The 26,572-nt window shown below is 46.7% G+C and overlaps 1 protein-coding gene across 1 annotated transcript in view; it reads left to right on the forward strand.

Moving 5' to 3' along the window:
• Positions 1 to 26,572, forward strand: part of TARBP2 (TARBP2 subunit of RISC loading complex) — a 155,931-nt gene that overhangs the window by 83,285 nt on the left and 46,074 nt on the right. The window contains exons 4-6 of the mRNA XM_063952146.1: positions 20,720 to 20,812; positions 23,069 to 23,141; positions 23,537 to 23,654. Of these exons, the coding sequence (XP_063808216.1) occupies positions 20,720 to 20,812; positions 23,069 to 23,141; positions 23,537 to 23,654 (284 nt within the window). The remainder of the gene's footprint in view (positions 1 to 20,719; positions 20,813 to 23,068; positions 23,142 to 23,536; positions 23,655 to 26,572) is intronic.

A 26,572-nucleotide genomic window follows, 5' to 3' on the forward strand; every position in this document is an offset into this window, starting at 1 on the left:
GTGAGACCCATTTTAAAATGGAAATCCTTGAACACTTACATAACAAAGTTCAAGATGGAATCGCTCAGGGCAGTTATTGCAAGCCTGGACGAGGGGGATTACATGGTATCCCTGGACATCAAGGATGCTTACCTGCATGTCCCTATTTACCTTCCTCACCAGGAGTACCTCAGATTGTGGTACAGGATTGCCATTACCAATTCCAGACACTACCGTTTGGACTGTCCACGGCACCGAGGGTGTTTACCAAGGTAATGGCAGAAATGATGATACTCCTTCAAAAAAAAAAGGGAGTTTTTATTTATCCCATACTTGGATGATCTCCTTATAAAGGCAAGGTCCAGGGAGCAGTTACTGGTCGGAGTAGCACTATCTCAGGAGGTGCTACAACAGCATGGCTGGATTCTGAACATTCCAAAGTCACAGCTGGTTCCTTCCACTCGCTTACTGTTCCTGGGGATGATTTTGGACACAGAACAGAAAAAAGTGTTTCTCCCGCAGGAGAAAGCCAAGGAGCAGTCATCTCTAGTCAGAGACCTCCTAAAACCAAAAAGGGTATCGGTGCATCGTTGCACACGAGTCCTGGGAAAAATGGTGGCTTCATACGAAGCAATTCCATTCGGCAGGTTCCATGTGAGGACCTTCCCGTGAGACCTCTTAGATAAGTGGTCGGGATCGCATCTTCAAATGCATCAAATGATAACCCTGTCTCCAAGGACCAGGGTGTCTCTACTGTGGTGAATGCAGGGTGCTCATCTTCTAGAGGGCCGCAGTTTCGGCATACAGGACTGGGTCCTGGTGACCACGGATGCCAGCCTTCAAGGCTGGGGAGCAGTCACACAGGGAAGAAACTTCCAGGGCCTATGGTCAAGTCAGGAGACTTCCCTACATATACATTCTGGAACTGAGGGCCATTTACAATGCCCTAAGTCAGGCAAGACCCCTGCTTCAAAACCAGCCGGTACTGATACAGTCAGACAACATCACGGCAGTCGCCCATGTGACCCGACAGGGCGGCACAAGAAGCAGGATGGCAATGGCAGAAGCCACAAGGATTCTCCGATGGGCGGAAAATCACGTACTAGCACTGTCAGCAGTGTTCATTCCGGGAGTGGACAACTGGGAAGCAGACTTCCTCAGCAGACACGACCTACACCCGGGAGAGTGGGGACTTCATCCAGAAGTCTTCCTGCTGTTGGTAAACCGTTGGGAAAGGCCACAGGTGGACATGATGGCGTCCCGCCTCAACAAAAAGCTAAAGAGATATTGCGCCAGGTCAAGGGACCCTCAGGCGATAGCTGTGGACGCTCTAGTGACACCGTGGGTGTACCAGTCGGTTTATGTGTTCCCTACTCTGCCTCTCATACCAAAGGTACTGAGAATAATAAGATGGCGAGGAGTAAGAACGATACTCGTGGTTCCGGATTGGCCAAGAAGGGCTTGGTACCCGGAACTTCAGGAAATGATATCAGAGGACCCATGGCCTCTGCCGCTCAGACAGGACCTGCTTCAGCAGGGGCCCTGTCTGTTCCAAGACTTACCGCGGCTGCGTTTGACGGCATGGCGATTGAGCGCCGGATCCTGAAGGAAAAGGGTATTCCGGAAGAAGTAATTCCTGCGCTTATTAAAGCCAGGAAAGATGTTACGGCAAAGCATTATCACCGCATGTGGCGGAAATATGTTGCATGGTGCGAGGCCAAAAAGGCCCCAACAGAGGAATTTCCACTAGGTCGATTTCTACATTTCCTGCAAGCAGGAGTGAATATGGGCCTAAGTCTAGGCTCCATTAAAGTACAGATCTCGGCTCTGTCGATTTTCTTTCAAAAATAATTAGCTTCAGTACCTGAAGTTCAGGCATTGTGAAAGGAGTGCTGCATATTCAGCCCCCGTTTGTGCCCCCTGTGGCACCTGGGGATCTCAACGTGGTGTTGAGTTTTCTTAAAATCACATTGGTTTGAGCCACTAAAAACCGTGGATCTAAAATATCTCACGTGGAAAGTGGTCATGTTATTGGCCTTGGCTTCAGCCAGGCGAGTGTCAGAATTGGCGGCTTTATCATGTAAAAGCCCTTATCTGATTTTCCATATGGATAGGGCAGAATTGAGGACTCGTCCCCAATTTCTTCCTAAGGTGGTGTCAGCGTTTCACCTGAACCAGCCTATTGTGGTGCCGGCGGCTACTAGTGAATTGGAGGACTCCAAGTTGCTAGACATTGTCAGGGCCCTGAAAATATATGTTTCCAGGACGGCTGGAGTCAGAAACTCTGACTCGCTGTTTATCCTGTATGCACCCAACAAGCTGGGTGCTCCTGCTTCTAAGCAGTCTATTGCTCACTGGATTTTAGTACAATTCAGCTTGCACATTCTGTGGCAGGCATACCACAGCCAAAATCTGTAAATGCCCATTCCACAAGGAAGGTGGGCTTATCTTGGGCGGCTGCCCGAGGGGTCTCGGCTTTACAACTTTGCCGAGCAGCTACTTGGTCAGGGGCAAACACGTTTGCAAAATTCTACAAATTTGATACCCTGGCTGAGGAGGACCTGGAGTTCTCTCATTCGGTGCTACAGAGTCATCCGCACTCTCCCGCCCGTTTGGGAGCTTTGGTATAATCCCCATGGTCCTTACGGAGTTCCCAGCATCCACTAGGACGTTAGAGAAAATAAGAATTTACTCACCGGTAATTCTATTTCTCGTAGTCCGTAGTGGATGCTGGGCGCCCATCCCAAGTGCGGATTGTCTGCAATACTTGTAAATAGTTATTGTTAACTAAAGGGTTATTGTTGAGCCATCTGTTGAGAGGCTCAGTTGTTTTCATACTGTCAAACTGGATATAGTATCACGAGTTGTACGGTGTGATTGGTGTGGCTGGTAAGAGTCTTACCCGGGATTCTAAATCCTTCCTTATTATGTCTGCTCGTCCGGGCACAGTGTCCTAACTGAGGCTTGGAGGAGGGTCATAGTGGGAGGAGCCAGTGCACACCAGGTAGTCATAAATCTTTCTAGAGTGCCCAGCCTCCTTCGGAGCCCGCTATCCCCCATGGTCCTTACGGAGTTCCCAGCATCCACTACGGACTACGAGAAATAGAATTACCGGTGAGTAAATTCTTATTTTTTCTCTGTGATTTAGTCACCATATCTCTCCTTTATCTCTGCTGGTGCTGACTACACTACGCAGGGGTTTGGGTTTAGAGATATAGTGCTGCTAATAATTGTACTCTGTTACCCCATACTACAAGTTATATCATGTCTGCTTCTGAGGGTAACGGTTCTGGGGCTGAGCACACTGCTGGGGTTGCTGCAGCCACATACCCATATGAGGAGAATATAGCTGCTGTGGGCTCTGGTTCTGGGGGCTCTTTGCCCCCCAGTGGGACTGTGGCAACGGAGGCACATACTGACCCTCCGTGGGCCACTTTTTCCACGCTTCTGCGTACGCTAGTTCACAAACTAACACCCGCTATGGGACCCCCAATGCCGGTACAACCGTATGTGGTCCCTGCAGCGAACACGCCGTGGGCGGATGATTTATCTGCTCAATTAAAGAAGTTGAACCAGTCCCTGACTACTAAAAAGTCTGACCAACGCTCGCCTAAGTCCAAGAGGTCCTCTAAACGAGCGCTTGTCTCCTCACAATCCACTGCTGTCACTGACACCTCGTCTGATGAAGACAGCACATACACTGACCCCACAGGTTCTGACTCAGATACGGCTGATGGGGAGGGTAGTTCACATGTGGATGTTCCTGATCTTTTGGAGGCTATTAAGTTCATTCTGCAGATTACGGATGATCCCGAGCCATCCGTTCCTCCTAAGAAACCAGATAGGTTCAAGCGTCAGAAGGTGGTTAAACAGGTTTTACCTCACTCTGATCACTTAGTGGATATACGTCCGGAACCCTGGGAAAGCCCGGGTACGAAGTTTGTGCCTCAAAAGAAGATGCTGGCTCGCTATGCCCTCGCGCCAGAGCTGTCTAAGAATTGGGAAACGCCTCCTCCAGTAGACTCACATGTGGCTAGGATGGTGGTTTCCTCAGCTCTACCTGTCACTACCGTCACGTCTCTAAAAGAGCCTATGGATAAACGTGTAGAGGGTTGTGTGAAAGCGATTTACAATCTCACGGGTGCTGCACAAAGGCCCACTATTGCAGCTACATGGGCTGCAGAGGCTATTGAAGCATAGGCCTTGGAGTTAGAAGCTGAAATCTCCTCTGACCATGCTAGACAATGCTTGTCATATATTGTCACAGCTTCTCGATATATTAAAGAGACGGCTTCTGATGCCGGTATCCTAGCAGCCAAGGCTTCTACTACGTCAGTCCTGGCTCGCAGGATATTGTGGCTGAGATCCTGGTCTGTGGATCTGGACTCTAGAAACACCCTGGAGGTACTCCCTTTCAAGGGAGATATTCTGTTTGGGGAGGACTTAAATAAGATAGTGGCTGACTTGGCTACTGCCAAAACTGCCTGTCTGCCTAATACAGCTCCTTCTGTGTCGAAGGCAAAAGGCACGTCCTTTCGCCCCTTTCGTCCTTCAGGTAAAGCAAAAGGTCAGGCGTACCATAAGCAGGCCCGCACTTCCAAACCTGGTAAGCCGAAGCACAAAAGAGCCTGGGCTGCCAGTCAGCCAGCTGCCAAGACCGATAAGCCTGCCGAGGGGCGGCTTCTAGGGTATACCCAGGAATGGTTGAAGACCACTTCAGATGCCTGGGTACGGGAAGGCGTCACTCGAGGTTACGCCATAGCCTTCAAAAACCGACCCCCTCATCGAGTTTGCCAGACAGACGTCCCGTCGGACCAGACAAAGGCAAACACACTGCACTCGGTGAAAAAGACCCTCCTGGATACAGGAGTTGTAGTACAGGTGCCTCTTGCTCAGAGGGGCCGGGGGTACTATTCTCCGCTGTTTCTAGTCCCGAAACCGAATGGGTCCTCCCGGCCCATTCTCAACCTCAAGGCACTGAACAGGTTTGTGAAGGTTTCCAAGTTCCGTATGGAAACCCTTCGCTCTATAGTTCTGGCATTGGAACCTGGGGACTACATGGTCTCCCTGGACATACAGGATGCTTACCTGCATATTCCTATAGCAGTGTCACATCAACAATACCTGAGGTTCGCTATTGGCAACCTACATTACCAGTTTCGGGCATTACCTTTTGGTTTAACAGCTCCGCGATGGCGGTGATGACGGTGGTACTCCGCCGTCAAGTGGTCAGGATACTGCCGTATCTGGACGACTTGTTAATCCTGGCAAATTCTCCAGATCTTCTCCTGTGTCATCTGGATATGACTGTCCAGTTTCTACAAGCCCACGGGTGGCTCATCAACTGGAAGAAATCCTCCCTGGTCCCTGCTCAGAGCATGGTGCACCTGGGAGCGCTGTTGGACACTCACAACCAGAGGTTGTTCTTGTCTCAGGAGAAAGTCCTGAAGCTTCAGGACAGGATTCGTTGCTTCCTTTCTCGTCCGCAAGTGTCGATACATTCGGCGATGCAGGTGCTGGGCCTCATGGTGTCAGCATTCGACATGGTGGAGTATGCTCAATTCCATTCTCGCCCCTTCCAGAAGCTGATTCTAGCCAAGTGGGACGGCTTGCCTCACCGGATCAGGTCTCAAATGATCTCATTGACTCCGGAGGTCCATCTGTTGCTGCTCTGGTCGCTCCAGGACCAACAATTGTGCAGGGGCTGTCCCTTCTGGATATCCAACGGGGTCCTGTTGACAACAGATGCCAGTCTAAGAGGTTGGGGCACGGTGCTGGAGCAGCACTCCTTACAGAGGCGGTGGACCAAGGAGGAATCTCTCTCCTCTCGATCAACATTCTGGAGTTGCGGGCGGTCTTCAATGCGTTGAACCTGGCCCAGCATTTGATTCAGAACCGTCCTGTTCAAGTACAGTCGGACAACGCCACCACAGTGGCTTACATAAATCATCAAGGCGGCACTCGAAGCCGTTTGGCAATGAAGGAAGCCTCACGGATTCTACAGTGGGCAGAACGCCATCTACCGGCAATATCGGCAATATTAATTGAATTGGGAAGCGGACTTTCTCAGTCGTCTGGACGTGCATGCCGGCGAGTGGGGCCTCCATCCAGAAGTGTTTCAACTCCTCGTGGAAAGGTGGGGTCTCCCAGATGTGGATCTGATGGCGTCTCGACACAATCACAAGGTTCCGGTCTTCGGAGCAAGGACAAGGGATCCTCAAGCAGCATTCGTGGATGCGCTGGCGGTGCCGTTGAGGTTTCGGCTGCCGTACGTGTTCCCTCCGGTGTCACTTCTGCCCAGGGTAATTCGGAAGTTCAAGCAAGAAAGAGGAACTCTGCTTCTCATAGCTCCGGCGTGGCCCAGACGGCACTGGTTCTCAGACCTGCAAGGCCTATCGCCAGAGCATCCACTTCTACTTCCACAACGCCCAGACCTCCTCGTTCAGGGCCCTTGTGTCTACCAGGACCTAGCCCGGCTATCTTTGACGGCGTGGCTCTTGAAGCTTCCGTTTTGAGGGCTAAGGGTTTTTCTGAAGAGGCCATTAAAACTATGTTGCGGGCCCGGAAACCGGCTTCTGCTCGGATTTACCATAGGGTCTGGCATTCATACTTTGTTTGGTGCGCATCTAACAATTATGATTCTTCCAAGTTTAGTACAGCCAAACTTTTGACTTTTCTGCAGCAGGGCCTAGATTTAGGCCTGCGTCTGGCCTCCCTCAAGGTTCATATTTCTGCCTTGTCGGTGTGGTTTCAGAGAAACTTGCGACTTTACCTGATGTTCATACTTTCACTCAGGGTGTATTGCGTATCCAACCTCCCTGTGTCCCGCCTGTGGCTCCTTGGGACTTGTCGGTGGTTTTGGAGGCGTTGCAGGAGCCTCCATTTGATCCTCTTGGTTCAGCTGACCTTAAGTGGCTTTCTCTAACGTCCTAGAGGATGCTGGGGACTCCGTAAGGACCATGGGGATAGACGGGCTCCGCAGGAGACATGGGCACTTTAAGAAAGAATTTCGTTCCTGGTGTGCACTGGCTCCTCCCTCTATGCCCCTCCTCCAGACCCCAGTTTGATACTGTGCCCAGACGAGCTGGGTGCTTTTCAGTGAGCTCTCCTGAGTTTACTGATAGAAAGTATTTTGTTAGGTTTTGTATTTTCAGGGAGCTCTGCTGGCAACAGACTCCCTGCATCGTGGGACTGAGGGGAGAGAAGCAGCCCTACTCTCTGAAGCTAGGTCCTGCTTCTTAGGCTACTGGACACCATTAGCTCCAGAGGGATTGGTACGCAGGATCTCACCCTTGCCGTCCGTCCCGGAGCCGCGCCGCCGTCCCCCTCGCAGAGCCGGAAGATAGAAGCCGGGTGAGTATGAGAAGAAAAGAAGACTTCAAAGGCGGCAGAAGACTTCATGATCTTCACTGAGGTAACGCACAGCACTGCAGCTGTGCGCCATTGCTCCCACACACCTCACATACTCCGGTCACTGTAAGGGTGCAGGGCGCAGGGGGGGGCGCCCTGGGCAGCAATATAAACCTCTTATTTGGCAAAAAGAGCATATATACAGCTGGACACTGTATATATGCATGAGCCCCCGCCAATTTTACACTTTTAGCGGGACAGAAGCCCGCCGTCGAGGGGGCGGGGCTTCTCCCTCAGCACTCGCCAGCGCCATGTTTTTCTCCACAGCACCGCTGAGAGGAAGCTCCACGGACTCTCCCCTGCTTATACCACGGTAGAAGAGAGGGTTTTAAAGAAGAGGGGGGGGGTACATAATTCGGCGCAGATAATAACAGCGCTACTGGGTAAACATTAAATTGCTGTGTTTTTTCCTGGGTCATATAGCGCTGGGGTGTGTGCTGGCATACTCTCTCTCTGTCTCTCCAAAGGGCCTTGTGGGGGAATTATCTTCAGATGAGCATTCCCTGAGTGTGTGGTGTGTCGGTACGTGTGTGTCGACATGTCTGAGGTAAAAGGCTCTCCTACGGAGGAGATGGAGCAAATGTGTGTGTGTGTGAGTGGTGTCTCCGTCGACAATGCCGACACCTGATTGGATATGTGAAATAAAGTGCTGAGGTAAATTTATTGCACAAAAGATTAGAGAACAGACAGTGAATCTACACAGGTCTGTCCCTATGTCGCAGAGACCTTCAGAGTCTCACAATGCTCACTATCCAAAATAATAGACACTGATATCGACACGGAGTCTGACTCCAGTGTCGACTATGATAATGCAAAGTTACAGCCAAAACTGGCAGAAAAGTATTCAATATATGATTATTGTAATAAAAGATGTTTTGCATATCACTGATGACTCATCTGTCCCTGACACGAGGGTACACATGTTTAAGGGGAAGAAAGCTGAGGTAAATTTCCCTCCTCTCATGAAGAAAAAGAGCGGGAATCTCCAGACAAGAAGCTGCAGCTTCCCCAAAAGAATTCTCAGGGAGTATCCTTTCCCTACTAGGGCCAGGATACGATGGGAATCTTCCCCTAGGGTGGACAAAGCTTTGTCACGTTTACCCAAAAGGTAGCGCTGACTTAACAGCTATCCTCAGGGATCCTGCAGATAGCTTGCAGTGAAAGTACTTTGAAGTCCATTTACACACATTCTGGTACACTACTCAGACCGACGATTGTGTCGGCATGGGTTTATAGCGCTGTAGCAGCGTGGACAGATACCTTATCAGCAGAGATTGAAACCCTAGATAAGGATACCATGGTATTGACCCTAGTATATGTATGTATGTATGTATGTATGTACATATATATATATATATATATATATATATATATATATATATATATATATATGACAGCATCTTATATATATATATATATATATATATATATATATATATATATATATATATATATATATACATATGTGTGTGTGTGTATAAGATGCTGTTATATATATATATATATATATATATAATGCCCAACGAGACATTAGTCTACTGGGTTCTAGAGGCAACGCTATGTTGATTTCTGCTGGAAGTGTCCTGTGGAACATGCAATGGACAGGTGATGCCGACTAAACGAGGCATATGGAAGGTTTACCTTACAAGGCTGAGGAATTGTGTGGAGAAGGGCTCTCGGACCTGGTCTCCACAGCTATAGCTGGTAATTCTGATCTTTTGCCTTATATGCCCTCACAGCCTAAGAAAGCACGACATTATCAAATGCAGTCCTTTCGGTCGCAGAATAACAAGAAAGTACGAGGAGCGTCCTTTCTTACCAGAGGTAAGGGCACAGGGCACAGCTAGTTCCCAGGAACAGAAGTCCTCCCCGGCCTCTACTACATCCAACGCATGACGCTGGAGCTCCGCTAAGGGAGTCCGCCGCAGTGGGAGCACGTCTTCGACTCTTCAGCCACATCTGAGTTCACTCACAGGTGGTTCCCGAGGCAATAAAAAAATTGTTTCTCAGGGTTACAAGCTGGAATTCGAAAGGTGCCTCCTCGCCGGTTTTTTCTTATCGGACCTACCGGCTTCTTCCCCAGGAAGGGAGATAATATTAAATACAATTCACACATTGTATCTCCAACAGGTGGTGCTCAAGGTTCCCCTCCTGCAACAAGGAAGGCGATATGACTCAACCTTGGCTGTAGTCCCAAAACCGTACGGTTCGGTCAGACCTATTTTTAAAATTGAAATCTCTGAACCTATACGGGAAAAGGTTCAAATTTAAAGTGGAATCGCCCAGAGCGATCATCGCCAGCCTGGAAGGGGGGGATTTGATGGTGTATCTAAACATAACGGCTGCATGCCTTCATGTTCCCATTTATCCACCCCATCAGGCGTACCTGACAATTGCGGTACAGGATTGTCATGACCAATTTCAGGGTAATTGGCGGAAATAATGGTGCTCCTACGCAAGCAAGGAGTCACAGTTGTCCCATACTGGGACGATCTCCTAATAAGGGCGAGATCAAAAGAGCAGTTGTTGAACAGCGTGTCACTTTCGCGGAAGGTGTCACAGCAACACGGCTGGATTCTCAATTTCCCGAGGTCACAGTTGGTTCCTATAACTCGTCTGCCCTTCTTGGGTATGATTCTGGATACAGACCAGAAATGGGTTTACCTTCAGATAGAGAAGGCCCAGGAACTCATGACTCTAGTCAGGGACCTATTGAAACCAAGACAGGTGTCAGTGCATCACTGCACTCGAGTCCTGGGAAAAACATTCCCTTCAGCAGGTTCCATGCGAGGACTTTCCAATGGGACCTACTGGACAAGTGGTCCGGGTCACATCTACAGATTCATCAGTTGATCACCCTATCCCCCAGGGCCAGGGTATCTCTCCTGTGGTGGCTGCAGAGTGCTCACCTTCTAGAGGGCCGCAGATTCGGCATTCAGGACTAGATCCTGGTGACCACGGACGCGAGCCTCCGAGGCTGGGGAGCAGTCACACAGGGAAGAAATTTCCAAGGTCTTTGGTCAAGTCAAGAGACTTGTCTTCACATCAACATATTAGAACTAAGGGCCATATTCAACGCCCTACGTCAAGTGGAGACCTTTCTACGCGACCAACCGGTTCTGATCCAGTCAGACAACGTCACCGCAGTAGCTCAGGTAAACCGCCAAGGCGGCACAAGGAGCAGAGTGGCGATGGCAAAAGCCACCAGAATTCTTCGATGGGCGGAGAATCATGTAAGAGCACTGTCAACAGTGTTCATTCCGGAAGTGAACAACTGGGAAGCAGACTCCCTCACCAGACATACGTCCTGGAGAGTGGAGACTTCATCAGGAAGTCTTCGCACAGATTGCAGTTCGGTGGGGACTGCCACAGATAGACAGGATGGCGTCCCGCCTCAACAAAAAGCTGCAGAGTTATTGCGCCTGGTCAAGAGACCCTCAGGCAATAGCTGTAGACGCCCTAGTGACACCGTGGGTGTTCCAGTCAGTCTATGTATTTCCTCCTCTTCCTCTCATACCCAAGGGTTGAGAATAATAAGAAAAAGGAGGAGTGAGAACAATCCTCATTGTTCCAGATTGGCTACGAAGGATCTGGTATCCGGATCTGCAGGAAATGCTTACAGAAAATCCGTGGCCTCTTCCTCTAAGGCAGGACCTGTTGCAACAGGGCCCATGACTGTTCCAAGACTTACCGCGGCTGCGTTTGACGGCATGGCGGTTGAACGCCGGATCCTAGCGGAAAAAGGCATTCCGGATGAGGTCATTCCTACGCTGATAAAGGCTAGGAAGGACGTGACATCTTAACATTATCACCGTATATGGCGAAAATATGTTTCTTGGTGTGAGGCCAGGAATGCTCCTACGGAAGAATTCCATCTGGGCCGTTTCCTTCACTTCCTACAAACTGGAGTGAATTTGGGCCTAAAACTTAGGCTCCATTAAGGTTCAGATTTCGGCCCTATCCATTTTCTTTCAAAAAGAGTTGGCTTCTCTACCAGAAGTTCAGACGTTTGTAAAAGGAGTGCTGCGTATTCAGCCTCCTTTTGTGCCTCCGGTGGCACCTTGGGATCTTAACGTGGTGTTAAGTTTCCTAAAGTCACACTGGTTTGAACCACTTCAAACGGCGGAGTTAAAATATCTCACGTGGAAGGGGGTCATGTTATTAGCCTTGGCTTCGGCTAGACGTGTGTCAGAATTAGCGGCTTTGTCACATAAAAGCCCCTATCTGGTTTTCCATCTGGATAGAGCAGAATTGCGGACCCATTCACAATTTCTGCCAAAAGTGGTATCATCTTTTCATATGAACCAACCTATTGTGGTGCCTGTGGCTACACGTGACTTGGAGGATTCTGAGTTACTTGATGTAGTCAGGGCTTTGAAAATTTACGTGGCCAGAACAGCTAGAGTCAGGAAAACTGAAGCGCTGTTTGTCCTGTATGCATCCAACAAGATTGGTGCCCCTGCTTCAAAGCAAACTATTGCTCGCTGGATTTGTAACACGATTCAGCAAGCGCATTCTACGGCTGGATTGCCGTTACCAAAATCGGTCAAGGCCCATTCCACTAGGAAGGTGGGCTCTTCTTGGGCGGCTGCCCGGGGGGTCTCTGCACTACAGCTGTGTCGAGCTGCTACTTGGTCGGGTTCAAACACTTTTGCAAAATTCTATAGGTTTGATACCCTGGCTGAGGAGGACCTCCTGTTTGCTCAATCGGTGCTGCAGAGTCATCCGCACTCTCCCGCCCGTTTGGGAGCTTTGGTATAATCCCCATGGTCCTTACGGAGTCCCCAGCATCCTCTAGGACGTTAGAGAAAATAAGATTTTACTTACCGGTAAATCTATTTCTCGTAGTCCGTAGAGGATGCTGGGCGCCCGTCCCAAGTGCGGACTTCTTCTGCAATACTTGTATATAGTTATTGCTTTGATAAGGGTTACGTTATAGTTGCATCGGTCTTGCACGGATGATATGTTGTTTTCATACTGTTAACTGGGTAGTTATCACAAGTTATACGGTGTGATTGGTGTGGCTGGTATGAATCTTGCCCTTGGATTAACAAAATCCTTTCCTTGTACTGTCCATCTCCTCTGGGCACAGTTTCTCTAACTGAGGTCTGGAGGAGGGGCATAGAGGGAGGAGCCAGTGCACACCAGGAACTAAATTCTTTCTTAAAGTGCCCATGTCTCCTGCGGAGCCCGTCTACCCCCATGGTCCTTACGGAGTCCCCAGCATCCTCTACGGACTACGAGAAATAGATTTACCGGTAAGTAAAATCTTATTTTCCCTTAAGGTGGTGTTCTTGCTGGCTATTGCCTCTGCTAGAAGAGTGTCTGATCTGGGTGCCTTATCTTGTAGTTCACAGAAATAGTAAGGTATTGAGGATCTGCGCAAACGTTATCGGTGCAGCTAAAATCTAAAGATCACAGTGCATATCCCCTTGCACCACAAAATGTAACAGATATAGCATAAAAATAGAAAGATAGATCAAAGCGCTCCAATAACACCCAAGTTTTATATGTGCACACCAATGGGTGAAAAAATATAAATAAATAGCAGTACCGTGTTAGATAATAATAGTATACAATTTTCAAGCTTTGCAATGGATTGTAACTCCTTCACCTATAAAAAGAGCTTTTTAAGGCTCATAAAAGGAGTAGAGAGAAAAAGTGCAATAGTGCAAATTATCTTCTTTACAACAAAAAATGTATTTGATCCATCACATTTATACCTAACAGAAGTAGTCACAGGCGTATAGTTATCCTCATAGGCAACAACAGCAGCAGCAGTAAAGATGACCACAGATAGACGCTCCGCAGGCGTATATTTCGATAATAAGGTGTAACCTCTTCACACCTATATGAGCATAAATCGCTCGTAGGAGGTATAAATGATAGAGAAGGTGCAATAGTGCAATTAACCTTTTAAAAGCATATACATTTATTTTAAAATATCACACTTACACCAAGACAGACGGTTAAAAACATATAGAAATGTATCTCCAATGGCTTCAGCAGCAGCTGGTAATAGGGTCCTGTATGCTCCAGATGGAAAATGGAACCAAGGATAAGGGCTCCGGAAACCGTGATCCAGGTCAGCAACCCGATGCCAGCTACAGATGCAAGTCCACAAGGAATGATACAGCAGGGAGACACATACATAAGCGTATAGAGGCATAGAGGGAGGTATATAAGGCATAGAGGGAGGAGCCAGTTCACACCCTTTCAAAGTCCCATGTCTCCTGCGGATCCCGTCTTTACCCCATGGTTCTAATGGTGTCCCCAGCATCCTCTACGGACTAAGAGAAAAGGATTTACCGGTAGGTATTAAAATCCTATTTTTCTCCGGCAGGGTCCACAGGTTATCCACAGGATAACAATGGGATATGATGGAGCGACAGCGGATTGGCACCAGACGATCACAAGCTTTCAGTCCTCCCAGGATGCAACGGGCCCGTCCATATATCCCCGCCCACTGGCTCAGGCAAATCAGTTTTTTGTTTGGTGCGGCAGGAGCCGGACCATGGTCACAGGGCTGCGGTGTTTGGCAGCCCTAAGCTTTCTCATTTTATTTTTATAGTCTTACTATGTTTCTGAGTGATCTTTCCTAACAGCGTCTTATATGCATATTGGAAAGAGTCGCTCTCACAACTGTCTGCCGGGTCGCAACAACGCTTACCCACGGTATAAGTGCTGTCTCGACGGGCGTCTGTGTCTGATGTAACTAGCAGGTCCAGCAGACGTTACCAGGCTGTGGCCGGAGCACGGGGAGAAGTTAAGGCATCGGTTCCACTTAGAAGGGGAATAACGGACACAGCAGCACTGTATTTGGGGGAGACTAACATATATATTGGTAGATGCTCAATTAGCTTAGTGATATCATTCAGGTTCTCGAAGACTACCAAACAGTAGCTGGCGCGCCACCACCACGGGTGCTCCAGCGCTAGGCCTTAGGGATCTTAAGGCATCAGGATTAGTATGAGGCTGCGATCCCTAGGGTTGATGTCAGCGGTGGAGAGTCAGACGCTCTCCTGGTCGCCCCTCCCCCCAGTTCATGACCAGTTTCCGCCGGTCTCCTGCCATGAACTGATTGCCTCACTTCCGTCTCAGACGCTACCACGAGGGGTCTCGGTCGCAGCATAGGCCGCTGCGTCTGTGTACACTAAGCGCTACCGCGAGGAGACCGGGTTGCAGTACAGGCGTCTGTATGACCGGTGCGTCTGCATGCACAGTGCGTCTGTGTTCATTAAAACGTTCCCGGAGCGGTAGTGTACACTTTTAGCGTCTAGATCCACTCAACATTCGCGAACGTATTGATCGATCTTGGAAGTGGGGTGAGTCTCCCTGTATCCCACTCTACGGAGTACAGCTTATACAGCACTAAATTTCTATCTACTTTTTGTCAGTATGAATAGTTAACTTTAGTGCCTATTGCATATGAGTCTTTGTACATTACTGTGGTTTTCTTCGCAATGCGTCTGAATACGTTGTAATATGTACTCTTACATACTTTGAAATGTGTTTGTAGTTGATAATATGCTCATATGACTAATATATAACGTGACTGACTGCTAGTGTGATTGCTGACTTTATACAGGTTGAGTATCCCATATCCAAATATTCCGAAATACGGAATATTTCGAAATACGGACTTTTTTTGAGTGAGAGTGAGATAGTGAAACCTTTGTTTTTTGATGACTCAATGTACACAAACTTTGTTTAATACACAAAGTTATTAAAAATATTGTATTAAATGACCTTCAAGCTGTGTGTATAAGGTGTATATGAAACATAAATGAATTATGTGAATGTACACACACTTTGTTTAATGTACAAAGTTATAAAAAATATTGGCTAAAATGACCTTCAGGCTGTCTGTATAAGGTGTATATGAAACATAAATGCATTCTGTGCTTAGATTTAGGTCCCATCACCATGATATCTCATTATGGCATGCTATTATTCCAAAATGCGGAAAAATCCGATATCCAAAATACCTCTGGTCCCAAGCATTTTGGATAAGGGATACTCAACCTGTATATGTTTGTCAGTGGTTTCTTCTGAGCCTCAATGCTGGTGCATGGGTTGGGGTCAGATTGATATCACTTTAAATATAGTAAAGTGATTACAGTCACAAATTGTATAGTACACTGTGAAAAGCTGATTATTTATCATGTCTAAGAGCGGCAAAGGTGATGAGGTTACATTAACAGTAACACCAATACTCATAACATGTTTGTCCTGCAAAGTGGGATTACCCTCTCAGGATCTGGCACATGATGGGTTATGTACGAATTGTTTTGCGTTTCAGCAGATTGCAAGGCAGATCCCTGTTCAACGGCAGGTAGATCAACCTTGGGCTATGTTTGCACAGACGTCCAGTATAGCTGAACAGGTAGTCCCCTACAGCTTCAATCTCAGGAGTAGGGTACACTATTAACCCATACATGCAGCGCCCTTCTTACGGTATCGCCCCAACAGCTTCTCCAAGTAAACAAGCTGATAAACAGAGGTCAAATATAACATCAAATTCACAGGCTACACAGGATGATACATCAGATGATGATAGCTCTATATACTCACCTTCTACTTGTTCTTCATATGCTGAAGCAATCAGCTCAGAGGATATAGCTGAATTAATTGGAGCAATGAAGGCTATTCTGTCCCTAGAGGATTCAGCAGAGCCGGTGTTAAAAACGAAGGCACCTGTGTTTAAACGTCCCAAAACAGTTAGGGTCGAGTTTCCAGGGTCAGATCAGCTGACGGAAATCATGGAGGAAGCTTGGGCTACACCCAATAAAAAATATAGAATTCCAAACAAATGAGATTCCTATTACCCTTTTCCAACTGGGGACTGTTTAAAAAGAGAAGTGCCTCCTAAGGTAGATACGCACGTCATTCCATTAGTGCGAAAATCTATATTGCCTTTACCGTCCACATCATTAAATGATGTCACAGACAGAGAAAATATGGTTTTCAAAAACCCATCCACTCTTCTGTCAGGGGCAGTCATAAGGCCAGCTATGGCTTCAGCTTGGATGGCAAAGGCGGTAGCTGAATGGGCTGACGTACTGGAAGACGGGCTTTCGGTACCTGCTAGGGAACAGGAATCCCATATAGCTCACATGAAGCAGGCTGCGGTATTCTTAGAAGCGGCAATAGATATGGGTACTATATCTTCCAAGGCGTCAGCCTTAACGGTAGTTGCTCGCAGAGCAATTTGGCTACGTACATGGAAAGCTGATTCAGAATCTAAGAAGGTTCTGGAATCTTTGCCTTTTGTTGGGAATATTCTGTTTGGTAAGGAATTGACAGATATTCTGGAGTCAGAAGCAGAATACAAGAAGTTCAGGTTTCCTGCCGATTATAACCCCAGGCCTAGGGGTTCGGTTTTCCGGCCATTTCGGTGGCATGGAAAAACAAAAGGAAAAAGTGATTCTAAGCAGCCCCAATACAATAAGTTTGGTAAGGCAAAGAAGCAATGGGCCACCAGAGGGCCAGTTTCCAAACCAGAACATAAGCCATCAGCCTGTTGGTGCGGGCCTCCGCCTGGGGGACCCCAGGGCAGGGGGCTGACTTCTTCAGCTTGCACACATATGGCAGCAGTCGACAACAGATGCTTGGGTGCAAGAAGCAGTATCTCTGGGTTATGTTTTCCCTTTCAAGAAGCAGCCGAAGGTTCTTCTGCACCAGTCCGTCTCGTATAGAGGTGAAGGCCAGAGCCCTGCAAGAAGCAGTTCAGAAATTGCTTCAGTCAGGAGTAATTATTCCAGTTCCCCCTGTACAACGGGGACAGGGTTTTTACTCCAACCTGTTTTTGGCTCAGAAGCCAAATGGGTCATTCCGGCCAATTCTCAATCTCAAAATGTTAAACAAATACATTTGGGTACCACGGTTCCACATGGCCATAGAACCAGGAGATTACATGGTATCTCTGGATATACAGGATGCTTACCTGCATGTTCCTATAGCATTGTCTCATCAGTGTTACCTCAGGTTCGCCATCCTCCAGCAAATTTTCAGTTCCAGGCCTTACCCTTTGGGTTAGCCACAGCCCCCAGATTATGGTGGTTATGGCAGTTTATCTCCACAAGCAGGGGATAAGAATTTTTCCATACCACGACAATCTTTTAATCCTGGCATAATCCCAGGAATTGCTCTTGAGCCATCTCCAACAGACAATAACTTGTCTACAGAAGCACGGATGGCTCATAAGTTGGGCAGAGTCATCTCTGATTCCGTCACAACGGATGATTCACTTGGGGGCTGTATTGGATTCAAGTCTGCAGAAAATATTTTTACCTCGAAACAATATATCCAAGGTGCAGTTAATGACTCGGGAGTTGTTACACAGTCAAACAATATCAATTCACGCAGCAATGCGAGTGATGGGTTTGATGGTGTCAACATTCGACATGGTGGAGTATGCACAATTCCACTCAAGACCTCTGCAGTGTCTGATTCTGGCCAGATGGAATGGAGTACATCAGACAATAAAGAAACAGACGATGGTACTTCCAGTAAAGGTAAAAAGGTCATTATTCTGGTGGCTTCAGATATCCCATTTAGGGAAGGGGAGACCCTTTTGGATATCAGATTGGGAGGTCCTGACAACAGATGCCAGTCTTCAGGGCTGGAGAGCAGTGTCCGGAAAATTATGGTTCCAAGGACAGTGGACCACAGAAGAAAGTTGCCTGCCAATAAACCTGAACTTCGGGCCATATACATGGCACTGATTCAGGCAAAGGACACTCTGCAAGGAAAACCAGTCCAGATCCGCTCGGACAATGCAACGACAGTAGCGTACCTCAACCATCAGGGAGGAACTCGCAGCCAAAAAGCAATGAAGGAGGTAAGTCACATACTAAAGTGGGCAGAACTCCATCTCCCAGCATTGTCCGCAGTGTTCGTTCGGGGAGTCCTAAACTGGGTAGCGGACTCTCTGTCGACACACCATTCAAGCAAGCGAATGGGCTTTACACCCGGAAGTATTTCAGACTCTAGTAGACAAGTGGGGGTTGCCAGAGGTAGATCTCATGGTGTCCTGACTGTACAACAAAGTACCAGCATACGGGTCAAGAACAAAGGATCCCAGAGTGATCCTTGTGGACGCACGGTCAGTGAAATGGAACTTTCATCTGTCATATCTGTATCCTCCGATCTCCCTGTTACCCAGGGTGGTGAGGAAAATAAAGCAAGCAAAGGGTGCTGTGATTCTAATAGCTCCGGCTTGGCCCAGAAGGCACTGGTACATAGATATGCAGAGGATGTCGATGGATGCTCCAATTCTGCTCCCTCAACGTACAGATCTACTGATGCAGGGTCCTTGTTATCACAGGCAACTGGATCGACTGTCTTTGACAGCGTGGCTATTGAAACCTCTATCCTGAAGTCGAGAGGTTTCTCACAACAGGTAATTCAAACTATGCTCCGAGCAAGGAAACCCTCCTCAGCTCGTATTTATCACCGAATATGGCAAGCCTATATTCATTGGTGCAGTGAAAGAAGTATGGATCCAAAATCTTTCAGCGTATCCAGAGTCTTAGAGTTCTTTCAGGCAGGAATGGATAAGGGTTTGAAGGTGGCTTCCTTGAGAGTGCAAGTACCAGCATTAACTGTATGGTTTCAAAAGAAAATTGCCAATTTACAGGATGTGCGTACTTTTTTCCAGGGAATGCTTTGCATTCAACCGCCTTTTGTTCCTCCTGCAGTGCCTTGGGACTTAGGTCTAGTCCTCAAAGCCCTTCAAGTTGCTCCGTCTGAACCACTTAATAAAGTGGATCTTAAATAGTAGACAGCTAAAGTTCTCTTTCTACTGACTATGACATCAGCTAGAAGAGTGTCAGATTTAGGAGCGCTGTCATGTAAATCTCCTTTTCTGATTTTTTTTTTTTTTTTTAATCCAGACAAAGCAGTTCTCAGAACTAGGTCTGGTTATCTTCCTAAGGTGGTATCTAAATTTCACCTTAACAAAGAAATTGTAGTCCCGGCTTTTCAGGTATCAGGACTTTCTGCGGGAGAAGCGTTGCTGGACGTAGTGCGGGCATTAAGGATCTTCGTGGATCGTACCAGTGCCATCAGAAAGACAGATTCTCTCTTCATTCTCTACGGATTTCACAAGAGGGGATGGCCTGCTACTAAACAGACGCTAGCAAGATGGCTTTGAATGACGATTTCAGAAGCATATTCTCGTGCTGATCTCCCTGTTCCGGCTAATGTCTCTGCTCACTCTACACATAAGGTAGGTCCTTCATGGACAGCACAACATGGTGCTTCAGCAGAACAGATATGTAAGGCAGCCACATGGTCTTCCATTAACACATTCATTATGCATTATGCCTTGGATACTTTTGCCTTTCATGACGCTGAATTCGGGCGTAAGGTTCTCCTGTCCAATCAGGAGCGTCCCCACCACTAAAAATTGCTTTGGGAAATCACATTGTTATCCTGTGGACATAGGAGAAATACCATATCAACGGTAAGTTCTTACCATAACGTATATTTTGTGGCCACACCTCTTCCCCATAAGGCAGGCATTCCCAACCGCGGTCCTCAAGGCACACCAACAGTGCAGGTTTTAGTGATATCCAGGCTTCAGCACAGATGTTTAAATCAAAGTAACTGAGGTACTAATTAAGTCACCTGTGTTCTAGGCTGGATATCACGAAAACCATGACTGTTAGTGTGCCTTGAGGACCGAGGTTGGGAAACACTGCCAATAAGGCATGCCCCTAAATTTGTGATGCGCGCCTACTGCGTGTATTGTCCCTGTTGTAAATTTGAGGAGAAGAGGGGTCACCAATTTTCTTTCTGGCACAGGGCACCAAAATGTCTAGTTACGGCTCTGATTGCATGAGACACCTATGTGCAGAAGCCAGGGTGCTATTTTGTTAGTAGTGACGTGAAACTCTTACTATATACCTACTGATAACGTCTCACTGTTACTGTGGTCATATTTTGAAACAGGTTGGTATTTAATGTATAGTTCTGTTTTTATTGTGCATATTAAGCGTTCCACTTCAGCCAGCTAGCACAGACAGCACCAATGCCTTTTGTGTCAAATAGACAGGCAGTAACTTTCCTGAGCCCATCTGGAGCTGAGCAATGTACAGAGTGGCATAAAGGTGGAGAATGCAGAGTATAATATGTTGTGGGAGCTGGTGAAGTTATTGATGGAATAAAATTGGAAGTCCTCATAGCCGTAAACCTTTTTATACTATGTGACTAGTAATTAAGGGACAGATTATATTAGACCAATAAAGTTGAAAACATTGCATTTACTTTTTTGTTCTTCATGGTAATAGATCTGAAGCTAAACCGTTTTTTCATTCATCCACAGTGCAATGTACACATTGGAACCACCTGAAGAAATGAGGATCAATACTGAGGCCTCTCCTCCTCCTACTACTCCTCCTCCTCCTCCATTTACCAGGTAGTAGTACAGCAAGCATACTGGCTGAAATGATCTGTCCATCTTTCTCTCTCGTCCATCTGCCAGGGAGCCTGATGCTGTCTCGTGGTGGTACTCTCTCTCAATCCATCATTCTGTTTCAGAGACAGGGTCTTAAGTGTCATCATTTATTTATAACCTTCCAGCCTGCACAGATGACTGCTCTGGGCAAATCCAGCTGTCAGCTAGGGTAAATATAGAGAAACTCCTAGGTGAACGTGAAAGGGTTATGTCTGACATCAGTTGTTATTAGGCGGAAAAGGGGTTACGTGGCCGTCTCTGTTCTGATGAGATGGAAGTGATGCCTACCACTCGTTCCTTCTTTGGGATGTTGGCAATTCCATGTTCCAAACAAATATGTTCTACACAAAATCTCATAACTATACAATTTTTGTGTGATGCCTTTTTATGAAGCCACCTAGTGGCACAGACCTGTACTGTGCAATGTCTGGTTAACACGAGAAACAGTTGAGGCACTCACAATGTTCACGTCAAATCCTGCTTCTTCCTAAAGGTGTTTTCCTGAAGTCTCCAGCAGTCCCACCCTGCTCTTTTGCATACTTGCTTGATTCATACTGTCTGTAGTTTTGTTGATGTCTCTCCCTGTACATACACATGCTCACTACAGAGCAGAGGGGTAGGAGTAGCAGCTTTTTCCTGTGTGACTCTAGTAGATGGGGCAGCATTGAACTGATTGAGGCTTCAGGAGATCAGTCACTAGGTAACTAAGGGGCAGATGTATTAAGCCTGGAGAAGTGATAAAGCAGTGATAAGTGCAAGGTGATAACGCACCAGCCAATCAGCTCCCAACTGTCATTTTACAAACCCATAATGATTGGCTGGTGCGTTATCACCTTCCACTTATCACTGCTTTATCACTTTTCCAGGCTTAATACATCTCCCCCTAAGAGACTAGGGGGAGATGTACTAAGCAGTGATAAAACTGGAGAAGTTTCCCATGGCAACCAATCAGCATTGAAGTAACATAATTTGTATATTATGAAATTATACAGGGTAGCTGATTGGTTGCCATGGGCAACTTCTCCAATGGCTCATTTCTCCACTGTTATTAATACTTGGTACATCTCCGCCTTATTCAGTAAACCTCCAGGAAATACTAAAATGTTTGGGATTGTCGTCAGTGTTTTATGACATCTGATATGGATGTGTCTGATCATTGGTAAAGGAGATGTCCGCATTATAAGGCAGTCTTTCCTTTTAGCCACAACAGCCCTAAATATTACTTACTGATTTGCTGATACTGCTTTGATCTCCTATACTGTGAACAGAATTTCATGTGTTATTACAGCTTGTGATTGGTCCTCCCCAACACAGTCTCTCCCCCCTCCTTTCACATAAGCAGAGTAGCACCTGGAAAGGATTCAGTACTGTCGGGATCCCAGCGGTCAGTAGACTGATGCCAAAATCTAGACATCGAGCACAGCGTGTACCCTTGCGGGATCACTGCACAGTGATGCTTCCTGTATAGGGGGAGATGCCACCTAAGCAAATGTTTCTCTAGGTGTATATGTAGCTTTAATATAACCAAGTCTAGGATTAGACTGAAGCTGGGTATAAACTGGAGCGATATCTGCCAGAATCAGAATGACATATCGGCCGCATCGTACAGTATGTACAGCCAATGTGAGCGCATGTCATTTTTTCAGGTTGGCTGTGCTGTGCAGCCAACCAGATGATATCACATGTGGATGTAATGAAAGACAGAACTAGGGATCGTATCATTCTTTATTACATAATTCTGGTGTATACCGTGGATACATTATGTCAGGCCATCGTTATTATAACAGCACTTAGTTATTTACTTAAGCCGGGTTCACGCTGGAGTGACGGGCATTAGTTCCAAAATCGGAACAAATGCCCATGAGCGGGGATTGCCCGTACACATTGGCACAGTGTTAATGAAGAACGGAATGATCATGTTTTGTCCTTGATAAGCATAAACAAGGATGCTAGTGATATTGCTAGATTTGATATGCAGCACATCAAACCTAGCGATATCGCTAACAACCACAGGAGCACGCATATCACCTGTACACACTGAGCGATGTAGGCGATATGTCTTTCTGAAGCGGCATATCGTGCCGACATCGCTCCACTGTGTACCAAGCTTTTAGACTTGAAAGTTAAAAATGGAGCAATTAAGACATTTACTGCAAGTTAGTCTATGCAAAATATGTTTTTATTATTGTTATTAATGTGTCATTTTTTTATGTTTAGAAATCTCACCATTGAAATGAAGACCCCACTTACTGCACAGCAGTCAGAGTGTAATCCGGTGGGGGCGCTACAGGTAGATGTTGTTGTTCCTTTTCCTCTTTTTGACACATGAGGCATCAGCACATCCTTTATAGTAAAGTGCAAACAAATTTTAATCCAGGAAAAGGTATTTGTCCATAATACAAATGCTTCAGTTACACCAAACCAATATACATTACATGCATATACAGTCAGCATATAAGACCGCATGGGAGACATTTCTCCTGAAAGCCTGTGCTCTCTAGAGCTGGTTGCTATAGCATAGATTGTTTACTGTTGACCGAAAGTGGTATCCGGGACCTGGGAACTCTGAATCTACCCCCTGCAATGTGTCCATGACTATCAGTTCCGGCATCTGACGTCCCTTCCGCTGCGCGGAAGTGACGTCAATACACTTTTTTTATTTCTTTTTTTTTAAATTCCCAACAGGAGCTGGTGGTGCAGAAGGGCTGGCGACTGCCAGAATATACTGTCACACAGGAGTCCGGTCCAGCGCACAGGAAGGAATTCACTATGACGTGCCGGGTGGAGAGGTTTCTGGAAATCGGTATGAAATTAATGAGCTGCTGATGGACAGATGATATTCTCACCTTACTACATGCAGTGTGTGCAGATATATTCATGCGACAGCCATGGGACATAGTTTACCAGAACTGTGTAAACTAATTACACATAGAATACTTTTTGTCTTACTTGAGCAGACAAGGAGACATCAGTCATTTGTGATGCACAAATAACTGTAGCACATGGCAAACACAAATGGAAATAAAGTAACTTGGATACTCAGCCATATAACCCTAAGGCGCCTAGATACAGATAGCTAGGATGATTGGCTAAGGAGGAAAGTAAAGGTCCCATACAAGGTGCAGATGTGATTGCCAGTAAGTCTTGTACCCTATTGGCTACAAGTCGTCGCACATCCGTATAGAGCCCCACATCCCCCTTTCCAAAAGAGTAGATTCTGATCTGCTGGATGGTAATCTCTGCTTGTGCCGGTGTATTTGGCTATTGTCGGACTATGTTGGCAATGCCTTATGATCCTGCACCTCTGTGGTAAAGCAGCATGATCAGCCAGTGTGTGACCAGACGTACTGGCTTACATGTGTGTAGAGGAGAGTTTTTCTTGTGTATTTCCTTTACAAATGATTGCTGTGCCACTACTTTTAATAGTTTTTATATGAAATATTGTCTTTTTTTTTTTTTTTTTTTTTCCAAGTCTCAAAAGCTATTTAATTTCTTTTTTGCGATTGCTATGTGTAAGCCCTTTATCAAACTGCAAGATCCTCCAGAACTGCCAGTGGGCATAAATTAGATTGTCGGTAAAAGTATACAGTGCTTGTATTCATGCACCACTACATTGCTCCACATTAGTATTCCAGGGTCCATGGGCAAAGCTCATTCTCCATACGTACGAAATCATCCAGACAGGTTTAATTGAACTAAAATATCTACTTTGTAAATCTACTTGTACACTGTGTGCTAAGTTTATTTATTGTGGAGTTTAATATGTCTGTCTCCTGCGGATGGTGCAGTAACAGAGAATTCTAGCAAAGTTTATTTCTCTTACGTCCTAGAGGATGCTGGGGACTCCAAAAGGACCATGGGGTATAGACGGGATCCGCAGGAGACATGGGCACACTATAAGACTTTGAATGGGTGTGAACTGGCTCCTCCCTCTATGCCCCTCCTCCAGACCTCAGTTAGATTCTGTGCCCAGAGAGACTGGACACACACTAGGGGAGCTCTCCTGAGTTTCTCTGAAAAGACTTTGTTAGGTTTTTTTATTTTCAGGGAGACCTGCTGGCTACAGGCTCCCTGCTTCGTGGGACTGAGGGGAGAGAAGCAGACCTACTTCTTCTGAGTTCAAAGGCTCTGCTTCTTAGGCTACTGGACACCATTGGCTCCAGAGGGTTCGATCACTTGGTGCGCCTAGCTGCTTGTTCCCGGAGCTGCGCCGTCAACCCCTCTCACAGAGCCAGAAGAAAGAAGCCGGGTGAGTATAAAGAAGATCAGAAGACTTCAGTGACGACAGAAGACTTAAGTAATGAGGTACCGCGCAGCGGTCGCGCTGCGCGCCATGCTCCCCCACACACTTCGGGCGGCAGGGCGCAGGGGGGGTGCCTTGGGCAGCATGATTACTGAAGTTCAGCACTGGCCAGAATATATATATTAGAAGTGCCTAGGCACTAAATATAGCCCCCGCCAGTATAAATATTTAAAATTTGAGCGGGACTACAGTGCGCCGGTGAGGGGGCGTGGCTTAGCCCTCACAGCTTACCAGCGCCATATAAAACCAGTGGCGCAGACAGGAGGAACATGCATATGATAACAACCATCACAACCTGATTAACTTGTTCATAGATTCTAGTGTTGCTTCGTTAGTGAATGTATCCATCCTCGATATTGACCTCAAAAAGAGAATGATTGATAGTGCAACACCGTTTGATAACAAAAAAGATCCCAATTTTTCTTAATGTTCCACTCACATGAAGGGACTTAGAAATCGCATATATTGAATTCCACAATATAGCCAAAATCGTACTTCTTTCCCGTATTTCTTTAGGTCAATACCTCGGGAGAAATATCATTAGTGCAACACTGTGAGATTTTTTAACACAGTTTTAATTTTTTAAAAGCACACTCACATTACACATAAAAGTTTGAGGTCAATATCGAGGATGGATACATTCACTAACGAAGCAACACTAGAATCTATGAACAAGTTAATCAGGTTGTGATGGTTGTTATCATATGCATGTTCCTCCTGTCTGCGCCACTGGTTTTATTCAGTTTGTATCTTTGCACTTGTCTTTTTGGGCTTTGGTGAAATCTCTTGTTTAAAACTGGGCTGCACTCAGTGGGTTTATTGCGCAAAAATTGTTTATTCCCTCTCTACAGTTACCAGCGCCATATGCTGGCCCGGACCTCCACTCTCCTGCACAAGTAACAGGGAGCAAAACGGGGGGGGGGGCACAATCATTTGGTGCGATTAACCCATTAATGACGGCGCAAACAGGTCTGAGGCACTGTGTATTTGCTCTCCGTACCGGGATAGGCCCTGGGGTGTGAGCTAGTAAACTCCCTCTGTGTTTCTCTAACCGGCTTTCCTGTAGGTCTGTCCCCTATAGCCAGTGTGTTTGTGCGTGTCGGTACGTGTGTGTCGACATGTCTGAGGCTGAGTGCTCCTCCCCGGAGGAAGTTGCAGTGGGGGCAGATAAGGCGCTGGGAGTGACTCTGTTGGCACCGCCGACTGCTGATTGGGTGGATTTGTTGAGTACATTGAATGCAAATGTGGCGTTATTGATTAAAAGGCTGGATAAATCTGATTCTCAGACACAAACGTGGAGAAAATCCTTGGAGGACGCCTTGTCTCAGGTACAGGCCCCCTCAGGGTCACAAAAGCGTTCATTTACCCAGATGGCGGATACTGATACCGACACGGACTCTGATTCCAGTGTCGACTAT

The sequence above is a fragment of the Pseudophryne corroboree genome, chromosome 2 (genome assembly GCF_028390025.1).
Source record: "Pseudophryne corroboree isolate aPseCor3 chromosome 2, aPseCor3.hap2, whole genome shotgun sequence".
In the NCBI taxonomy this organism is placed as follows: Eukaryota; Metazoa; Chordata; class Amphibia; order Anura; family Myobatrachidae; genus Pseudophryne; species Pseudophryne corroboree.